This window comes from Brachypodium distachyon, chromosome 4 (assembly GCF_000005505.3).
Source record: "Brachypodium distachyon strain Bd21 chromosome 4, Brachypodium_distachyon_v3.0, whole genome shotgun sequence".
Lineage (NCBI taxonomy): Eukaryota > Viridiplantae > Streptophyta > Magnoliopsida > Poales > Poaceae > Brachypodium > Brachypodium distachyon.
In genome coordinates, this window is record NC_016134.3 from 9,757,329 (window position 1) to 9,768,024 (window position 10,696).

At 43.5% G+C, this 10,696-nt stretch overlaps 1 protein-coding gene and 1 pseudogene across 2 annotated transcripts; one reads left to right on the plus strand and one right to left on the minus strand.

The window, feature by feature from the left end:
* Positions 1 to 2,944: 2,944 nt before the first annotated feature.
* LOC100823291 (cell number regulator 13) lies at positions 2,945 to 6,682 on the minus strand. 2 transcript variants are annotated; one of them, XM_024455204.1, is made up of 4 exons: positions 5,011 to 6,682; positions 3,991 to 4,052; positions 3,487 to 3,569; positions 2,945 to 3,080 (listed from the first exon to the last, which is right to left on the minus strand). In XM_024455204.1, exons 1-4 carry the CDS (start codon positions 5,452 to 5,454, stop codon positions 3,064 to 3,066), a joined length of 606 nt encoding a protein of 201 aa, XP_024310972.1. In that variant the 5' UTR covers positions 5,455 to 6,682; the 3' UTR covers positions 2,945 to 3,063. The 2 variants fall into 2 exon arrangements, with proteins under 2 accessions (XP_024310972.1, XP_010237406.1); XM_010239104.3 differs by lacking the exon at positions 2,945 to 3,080 and having other exon boundaries at positions 3,251 to 3,569; positions 5,011 to 6,681.
* Positions 6,683 to 6,725: 43 nt separating this feature from the next.
* Positions 6,726 to 8,564, plus strand: LOC112268927 (annotated as a pseudogene).
* Positions 8,565 to 10,696: the final 2,132 nt, after the last annotated feature.

Here is a 10,696-nt window from a genome sequence, read left to right on the forward strand (position 1 = left end):
TGAGACACAACGAGATGATTGTCATTTGTTAGTCTCAAGTACGATGTATATGCCAGTCCTAGACCTGAGGTCATCGCATGAGCTTGGGATGTGAATCGGCCTACTTAGGGGTTGCCAAATGCTACTCCGTAACTGGGTGGTTATAAAGGTAGTTTTCGGGTTTGCTGAGAAGCATGCTGCGAGTCATGGTTGATCAAGATTGGATTTGCCCCTCCTGTTCGAAGAGATATCTCTGGGCCCTCTCGAGTGATCAGATTCAGAAAGCATGGCCATGCAACTTGGGTTAAGTGCTAACCCGTTCGGGAATCTGTATCACAGGAACGAGAGAGACTCGAGCTATCCACAAGGATGACAAGCACTCGTCTTGAGCTCGACACACATATCGTGAGGCAAAAGGAATGTTGCATATGACACATTGTATGGTTCGTCAACATACCTTGTGGTTACTCGGGAGTTGGCACGTGCTGCTAGGCGCCGCTACCAACTATCGACTCTAGTCGGTGCCAGTGGACGAGTAAGGTGTTACTCGGACCCGCAGTTCGAGCTCGTAGTCGTGTCCGTCTGACCGTGAACCTATAGGGTCGCACTATTAAGGGGATGGGACCGAATTGGATCGGATCCAACTCGTATCGGGCTTAGACTCCTAACGGGCCTCAAGTGTTGAAGCCCACCAGGGAGGTCTACATAAGTGGAGGAGGCGTACCCGGTTAGGGTTACACCATTACACCAGTCCAGACGCGAGTTAGACTCGGCCGTCACACCTCCACGCCCAAAGCCTTGCGATCAGATCTAGTAGTCCGCCGCACGGAGTTCCTCCCTGTACGTGTGGATACCTCGGAGGCGCTGCACCTGCGGCGCTTGGACGAACTGTTCGTGGGATCGGAGAGGAGGAGCAGGCTGTTCAACTACTCGGCATCGACGCGCTACATCGACTCTACTTCCGCTACGGGTCTGCGCGTCTAGTGGTAATCTCGTGATCCATTATCTACAGCATTGATCCGGACGGAAGCGGTAGAAATTTTTATTTTGTGCTAGCGTAGCATACCGCGTTCCCCAACAAATGGAAATGTGTGGAGACGTGGGTACAATGAGGAAACAAATTTTATCTTCCTGGCTACGGACATGGGCGATTTCATGGTCCAATTGAATACAATGCAGCTTAGAAGTATTGCTACAATAGATCAAAAGAAGAGTTGGACCTGTTATACGTACGGAAATTTCTATACAACAGGTATTCTCATCTCTACAATGTAGAAGTAAGAATATCAAATTATTTTGTGTGTGTTTGCTGATTTTTTTTTTCACGAGGCTAATAGTTGGCAAGATATTGAGAATAAATTGAGCAGTTTGTTTGTTTGCCGGGTTGGTTATATTTTACGTATTATTTTTGTAACTGTGTTAAAGGTAGAACAAAAAATAATTTTAGCAAGTACTGCCTAGTCAATGCAATGTACATAAAACATGTTATACCTGCTCATTTGTCATTTCATTGGAAATGGTATTAGTATATTAAACTTTTTTTGGCTTGTAGGCAGGGGGGTTGGTGGTGGAAATGGTGAAGATGATATGTCTAATGATACATTAGATGACTTTCTCAAAAGATTTCCTAATGTGCTAAGGTCGTTGAACAGGTGATAAATTGATCTTTTGCTTTGTTTACCTTGTTTTGCTTGTTGCATCTTATCTGTAAATATGTGCTAAAATGTTTTCGCAAGTTCATGTCCTTTATTTAGTAATTTGGATCAGTATTTTTTTTATTGGTTGGCCAAGATGCCCAGAATTTTTGTCACGTGTTAGAAAATTTTGATGGACTCAACAATAGAACGCATATTGTCTGTTGATGTACTCCCTTCTCGATTGGAACTCCAAAAACATCACTAAAGACCAAATTTTAAATCCAAAGGACAATGCCAAATCCAATATATAGCTAAACATCAAATTTGAAATCATCCAATGTCTTGCTCAAGCAATTGATTTGAAATTGGTCTATACTTGAACAGTTCGTTGTACTAGGTTGCATTTCATTTCTGCATTGCTGTTGTTTCTGTTGCTTACCATGGTCATTTTGGGGCTCAATGTTCCATGTACAGAACTACAGATTAGTGTCTTTTTTGCCTACATTAGTAGTACATGAATGATTCTACTTTTGCATTTGAACAAAACTTTCACTGTTTTCTGCCTCATTTCTATTTAGAGAATCTGGCACCAATTTAGCTGTGGAAGATACAATTTTAGGTTCTTTGTTTTTCTGTTGGCAGGTACCCTTCTGAGGGAAATTATTAACACATATAAGATTATTGTTACACAGTTTATTCGATTAGATTTTTTTCTGTATTTCTGTCAGCAATTTTAAAGTAAAGCACAGTAGGTAATTGACCTGCTAGTTTGGTACTGAATCTTTACAATCCATTCACAGGATCACCAGTAGAAAGCTAACTTTTATCACCCAAAATTCTTGCAAATTGCACAACTCATACTAAATGTGTATTCGCATTTTCCCTATGTATATGGTAGCAAACATACAAACACTTCACTCTAGTAGCTCTTATGTATTTTCCTTTATTTGATTAACATCCTATAATGGAACTGGATATAATTTAGAATATCAACTAGTGTTATATCCACCCGGCTTTAAGTTTTAGGACTGTCGATGTATAACGTTGTTTTAGCGAATAGATCATGGTGAAGATCATGCTTTGGATGGTTCCAAATTCCATCTATTTATATCAACACAGCATGATGTTTATGGAACATATATGTGTGTATGTGAAATTTGACTTATAATTGAAGACAGATTACATCTGCAGTCTGGTACAAGTAACCTAGTGCAATTATTGCATTACAGGCAACTATTTTTCTCAGTTTGCTACTCCCTCCGAGCAATAAAAAGTGTCGCCCACTTACTATAAAATTTGTACTAACTTAGTACAAAACGATAAATAGATGGAAAAAAGATCAGCTTTTCTGAAAAGCCATGTCAATGTCAAGAGAATGTGCTACCCAAGAGTAACACAGACACATCAGGGTCATTCCCCTCTACTATTTCTTGATCTTATAACCTCCTTAATTAATCAATGTACCTAGTAATAAAAATACAACTTGTAGATAGAAATGGAGAGGGTAATTTTCTGTATATATACCCTTTATAGAACCTAAAGGACATTACAGAGTATGACACAACAAAAATATCAATAGGATAGTGTTTTATGTGGGATAACCAGATACGTAAGTTAAAATGAGCTATGATTTGTTTAGTGTGGAATAGACAAGAACAAGCACACACCAATTTAGCATAGAAGTACTTAACAAAGCATACTCTCAAATTTTACCATACATAACCAAATAAAATTATTTGCATAGTAAGCATACGCTCAAATTTTACCATACATAGCCAAATAAAAAGAGAAATGTTTATCGTCCCTCTTTTCACCACACAAAACTATTCTCAATAAAATCATGAAAAATAATAGAACAGACTAGAGTTACCTTTTAAATGTTTTTTATTATCTGTCGAGTTCTTTTTTACTCCTTGAAGTCTTGTTTGAACTGTTTCAGCTGTAGCTTCAAGCCTGAAAAATAACCCGATGTACCAAATTGACAAGGCTTACTCCCTCCGTCCAACAAAGGATGTCTCAAGTTTGTCAAAATTTGGATGTATCTAGACATGACTTAGTGTATAGATGCATTCAAATTTAGTCAAAGTTGAGACATCCTTTGTTGGACGGAGGGAGTACATGATATTCTATGGCAAAAAGACCGGTCAAACTACTGACATATATAGTGACTTCCCCATATAGAAGAAAGACTAGCTTACTGGTTAGGATCAGTTTTATCTGAATTTTCCGGTGCATTTGGTGTAGACCTATCCCCAGTCGAGTTAATAACTTTAAGGAGTGTTACATAGTTCAGTACAAACGCATGTGCAAATGATGAGGATTCCATGTCATAACATGGAAGTGATACCAGTTGATGTATAGTTGTATACTGTACCTAGGTGCACCCCCTGAATTGTCATTTTCTAGTATCTGTGCCTCTTCTGCTTCTGCATACCCCTAGGAGGAACACAAATAAACAAAAATAAGATCACACGAACCTTTAGATAGTGCATAATCAAGCATTAGAGTTGCATTTTAACCCTGTTAATAAAAATGATATAAACAACTAGAATGAACCATGCCTGAAACATGTGTAATGCTATCTTTGGTTATGCTTAGAGGATAGTACAGAACCTGTTACATGCTGCTACTAATATGTAGGACCACCAAAAGACCTTATGATCAGATCCCTTTTGTGATTGCATATTCGTATTCATGGTAAAACTGCCAATTCTCAGATATCGGAATGTTGTGTACTAGCTAATAGTTTTTGTAAATTTGCAATCATCAGATCAGATGAGCATTATCAGTCTAGAACTAGCCCCACACCATGTTTACTTGGACCTATTGGTCCCAGTTGTTTCCCTAGATTCCTGGTAGATAAGATCACAAGTGATTGATGGAATATGTACCGTGAATTGGAATATACTCCCTCCGTTCCTAAACGTAAGAAGTCATATCTTTGTCCTAAGTCAAACTTCTTAAACTTTGAGCAACTTTATAGAAAAATCTATCAACATCTACGACTCTCAATTAGTTTTGCTATCATGATATATATTTTCATAGTATACTTTTTGATATCCTAGATGTTGATTCATTTTTCTGTAAACTTTGTCAGTGACAAAGCATGACTTCTGATGTACTCCCTCTGTTCCTAAATACTTGTCGTGGTTTTAGTGCAAATTGGCACTAAAACCACGACAAGTATTTAGAAACAGAGGGAGTATTTAGGAACAGAGGTAGTATATTATATTTTACGAAGAAAGTATATTTCTAGAAATATAAAAATACACTGGGACACTACCTGTTGTGCATCTATTCATATATTGTATCATGAATGAAATTTGTTTTCACAAATATGAAAGTTTCAATATATATGCTGAGACTGCCTGTACTGGTCTAGTTAATTTATTACCTCTGTATGTGAAGGTTGACCTCTGTTCAAATGCAGCAAGGTGCGGGAGGTGTCAACGTATCCCACGAGCGGAAAAAGCTGGAGGTAGAAGATGATATCATTCTCCACCTCACGTAACTGGCAAGCCTGATTACCTCCGGTGAAGCAGTGGTACATGAAGCTGCTGTCCTGACAGGTTGTGATGAGCATGAATGCTTGCCGGAGCGTTTCCTCCAGCTGCTCTACCGGGCTCCTCGTATCTCCGTGTTGCATCAGCTGTGCCTCATGAAGCTGCTGCAGCAGGTCACCTATCATCTTGACACGCCGTGCGAGCTTCTGGCAGGTCTCCTTGTTCCTCCTAACGGTCTGCACCGCCTCCACAATCATCTTGATCAGCCCATATGCATCCACCCCTGCTAGCTGCGCAACACTGGCCGCCTGACTCACACCATTCCATGTTGCCATATCCTCTCAGAGAACTGAGCAAGGACACCTCTCTGAACAAAAACACTAGCAAGGACACATACTTGCTGAAAGACTGAGTTTGACAGTTAATTAACGAGTCCAATGATGTGACAGCCACGTAGAAGTGTTCTGGTTAAAGGCTTTCAGTAGAAAACAAGACGCGATCTAGAAATTTCCAGGAAGCTACCACTGACTTTCATCTGCATTGCACATATGGCATTGACTGGGATTATGCCTAAAATTAAATGTTCCTGTGATGAGAATGGGGCCGGTGGCCACATTTTTACTTATGGCTCCAGCAAGTGGACCCCTCCTTTGAAAGTAGTAGTTGGACTACATGAAAATAGACCTTGTATCTTTGTAGTTTGTTAGACATGCATTGGCCACCTCCAAAACAAGTCCCCATCAGAAGGGCACATTTCCTCCTGCAAAATTCCGCCAAACACCTGTGCTGCAGAGAGCTCGCGGTTGCTTCGTCAGAATGGAACACATAGCTACAATAAAGCCCGTAGAATACTCGGCCTCTCAGCGTGTCCATTGCTGTTGTGGCTTCATGCTCACACCATAAAGAGAGCTCCGTGTGGGTCTATTTCTCAAGGTGATTGTGCCAGAGAAGAAGTCCAATATTTCGGTGGTGGCCGGAGTGCTTCTTTCAGACAGTGCTACGGTGCTACCAGCCTACCATGATATACATTCGAACTAAAATTGCCTCATTTTTACAAGGCCAAATCGCTAGTGTCACCACCAGTTGGAACTAGGAAACCAAAATTCTGTGTGACTATACATTCCTTTGTTCATACTCAGCACTTGTCCATGTTCCAATCCAGAAGCAAAAACTGAGGGATTCGAAAGTTTCAGGAATCAGATAACCGCACCTGCTGCAGTGCTGCTGCGGTGGCATCCATGCCGGTCGGACGAGCGACGGCGTGCGCTGCCGGGAGGATACGATGGCACCAGCTCTCCTTTGGGCCGAGGGGAGACGGTGGACGCTGGCGTGGCGGCTCGCCGACGAAACCCCCTCGGCTGTTCAGGCCGCTACCGACGAGGAGAGGGCCCGTCGCCGAGGACGGCCATCCATCCGGTCGAGGGTTTGGCCGGTACCGGAGCTTGCCGATGCCGCATACCCGCGCGCCGGGAGGGACCATGGAGAGGCGGCGGCGGGGATCGGCCGCCGGTTTGGGGGATTTTGCAGGAAGCAGAGGGCGAGTATAATACGGAGGGGGATTTTAGTCTTAGCATAACAGAGTTCGCTTCGCTCCAGTCAAGCCCTGGCTAGCTAGGTGCAAATCCAATGATCCGCCGCCGAAATCCCCTCTCCCTGCCCTCGCCGGCGGCGGCGCTGGACGACGAGGACCTCCTGCGGGAGATCCTCCTCCGCCTTCCCCCTTCGCCGTCGTCCCTCCCGCGCGCCGCCGCCGTCTGCAAGCGCTGGCGCAGCATCGTCCTCGACGACGACGAGACCGGCTTCTTCCCCCGCCGCTTCCGCGCCCACCACCACCGGAGACAAGAACCGCCGCCGCTCCTCGGCTTCTTCGTGAGGAAAGAAAACCGGCTCTCCTTCTTCCCCACGCTGGACCCGCCCGACCGCATCCCCGCCGCCGCCGCAGATCCCAGACCCGTGCAGGCTCATCGGCTTTCGCCACGGGCTCGCCTTCTTCTTCAGCTGGTGGGCTCGCCAGGCCATCCTGTGGGACCCGCTCACGGGCCGCCTCCGCCGCGTCTCGTTCCCTTCTTCTCCGCTTGTGCACCAGGACGGCGCGTGGACACGACTCGTGAACGCCGCGGCGGTGTGCACCGCCGCCTCCGCCGGCAATGTCGGCCATGTGCACGGTGCTCGCCTGCTTAGCCCGTTCAAACTGGTCGTGGTTGGCCATGACAATGGTTTCGAGCGCGCGTTTGCTTGCGTCTACGAAACGGAGTCCGGTGCGTGGGGAGACGTTGCGTCGGTGCGGGCTCACGCTATGATTGATCCTTTCAAGAAGAGCGTCTTGGTTGGTAACAAGCTTTGCTGGTTGCTTTCCGGAGGTAATATGCTTGAGTTCGATCTAGAAAGTCAGGGTCTCGCGGTCATCGAGAAGCCAACCGGGGCTCGTTCTACCGACTTCTGTGAGCACTTCCAAGTCCTGCGGACAGAGGACAACGGCATTGGTCTCGCCATTTGTTCGGAACTCAGCATCCAGATATGGGAGAGGAGATCTGACTCTGAAACTGTTGTAAGATGGGTGCTGCAGAAAGATGTTCAACTGGACAAGGTCCTTCCACCAAGACTGGACGCGTTGAATCGACCTGCTTGGGTACTGGGTTATGATGAAGGCACAAATGTGATTTTTCTGTCTATATGCAGAGGTGACTTCATGGTCCAACTTAATTCGATGAAGTTTACACATATTTCCAAAATATGTCACGGTGGGTCTGACACCTATTATCTCTACACAAATTTCTATACTACAGTTAATACCCCACCTCTACGTTGCATGAGTAGCATAGTCGAATTTACTTCTCTTCTTGAGATTAAATCCAATTAATTTTCGTGGCTTTTTTACATTTATTTTTGTTCATGAGCTTAATAGTTGCATGGATATTGAAGAATAAATTGTGTTGTTTGTTTCTTTGTTCGACTAGTGATAATCTACTATTCCCTCCGATCCATATTAATTGTCTCAAATTTGTTCAAATATGGATGTATTTATGTCTAAAAAGTGTCTAGATACATGTAATATTTCGACAACTAATACGGATCGGAGGGATTAGTTATTGTTTTTCAAATTACTTTGAATTGTGTTAAAGCTATAAGAGAGGTAAAAATTTAGCTATTGTTGCCTGGTACCCCTATGTGCATAAAAAATGTCATGCCAGCTTATTTGACCTATCCTAATAACTTTTGTTGGTATAAACTTATTTTGCTTGTAGGCGGGGGAATTGGTGGTGGAGATGGTGGAACTGATATGTCCAATGACACATGAGATCTCCTTATGTGATATGTTAGCTAGCCAGGTGGTGTAAATTTATCTCTGCTATGTGTATATTCTTTGCTTGTTGAACTTAACTGCAAATATATATATGCTCCAAATGTTTTTGGAAGTTCATAATTTATTTAGTAACTTAGATCACTATTTTCTTCAGAAGCAGGCCAATATGGATTGAAAATGGTGATCGACAAGACAACAAAACAACCTATGTGTCTATTTATGTATTCCCCTCTTCGGTAGGACTAATTAAAAACATCACTAAAGATATGTATATAGGTCTAAATTAGGGACAATACATAATATAATTATTATTTAACATTACAACCGGACCAAATATGTACATTGTATTCTATACTTGAACAGTTCATTTCTGGAGCTCAAATGTCCCATGTACAGTTGTACACATTAGTATTCCATTTGCCAATATGAGCTGTACATCCGGATGGCACCCGACGGGTTCGGGTACGGGTACAGCTCAACCATACCCGTACCCGACGACCCGACCCTCAACCGTTACCCGTACCCGTGGGCGGGTATGAAATTTTACCATACCCGCTACCCGTCACGGGTACGGCTTAGCCGTGGGTATTTCTACCCGATCCGCTGAAATTAAATAGGACAAATACACAGTAAAAAACACCTGTGAGCAAAGTTGCACAAATACACAATTACACAGTACAAACACAAACAAGCTTTCATTCAAAGAAAAAATCAGAACAAAGTTCACATATTTCTCAGAAATTGAACAATGAACAATGAAGAAATTGTCGTGGCCGCTGTCAAACCCTTCCAAATCGATGTCCATCTCGCTTGGGCGTGGGCGCGTGGGCGTGGCCCGCCGCCGGCGGACAGGAGGAGGAGGAGGCCGAGGCGTGGGCCGACCTGGCCGGCCGCCAGCGGACGGGAGGAGGACAGAAGCAAGAGGCCAAGGGTGGACGTGGCTGCGTGGGTGTGGCACTGTGGCGGCAGACAGAGGAGGGAGATGGCCAGATGGGATTAGGGTTATGTCTTTTGGGGGCAAGTTATATATATGTGAGATGTTGGATTGGGCTTTTAGGCAAGATTTAATGGGCCTCTTGTACTGGCTGGGCCTCTTGTACAGGGCTGACTATTGTAGGTGCGGGTACACGGGTAGACGGGTACGGGTAGGCTAATATCATACCCGTACCCGTCATACCCGCCGGTATAGAATTTTACCATTTACATATCCGCGGGTATTTTTTCTTACCATGCCCGTATCTTAAACGGGTAAAAACCCGTCGGGTATGCGGGTATCGGGTACCCATTGCCATCCGGAGCCGTACATGACTGCTCATGCTTTGGCATTTGAACCGAACATTTTTTGTTTGCTGCCTCATGCCTATTTGTCTGTGGAAGAAACAGTTTTCAGGCATCATCTCATTTAGAGTGACCATTTCTTTATTTCATTTGGAGTGTCCATAACAATCTTCGTTTTCTTTCAAGTAGCAGCCAAGAGTATCAAAGTGGGCGGGCCTAGCTGAAATGTGGGATGTCTGAGGAGATGAGTTTAGACTTTAGAGCTTCGCTGGTGTTGGCATACTTGCCAATCTTTAGTATCGCCTGATTGGTCTTCGACTTGGCATGTTTATTCATATACAAATCCATGCCACTTATTTCTGGACGGATGGATTTTTTTTTTTATCTCATGGACCTGCTGGTTGCTAGTATTATTTTATCATGTGTTGTAATGCACTTGCACTATCTGTATTCGACTATGGCAATGTTAGTCGACATCTATGCTGGTTCGCGGTGTGCTTTACTGCTTTTCTATCCTGGAAGAAGACTTACAATTGCCATTTGGAGCCTTGGAGGATCATATTATTATGAGCATGTTAATTAAGCCAACAGGCAACAACCAATTTCTTTTCTCTGTTTCCTTGTATTATTCAAGCGTGTGATGATGTATTTTGCTGCTTGCTGTATGAGAAATTGAGTAATGAAGAAATAAGAAACACCATTTGTTCTCATCATGTATGACATTGTTTACAGGTTGTTGTTTTTCTTGTAATATACATATCCTCGCTGTATCCCTGGTTTATTGTTTCTGGAAAATTCCTGAAACCCCTGTCCCTATATCTGTATCCCCGTATTGGTGCTTCTTAGGCTGGAAATTACCGTTGAGGTGGTTTGTCGCCGTCTGTCTGAACTAGCTCAAAATAACATCTTATGATCCTCTGCATGATGAGCAGTGCAAAACTGAAAACTGGGTTTGACTGGAGAGTTAAATTTTGCTTCGCTTCAGGACTATACGG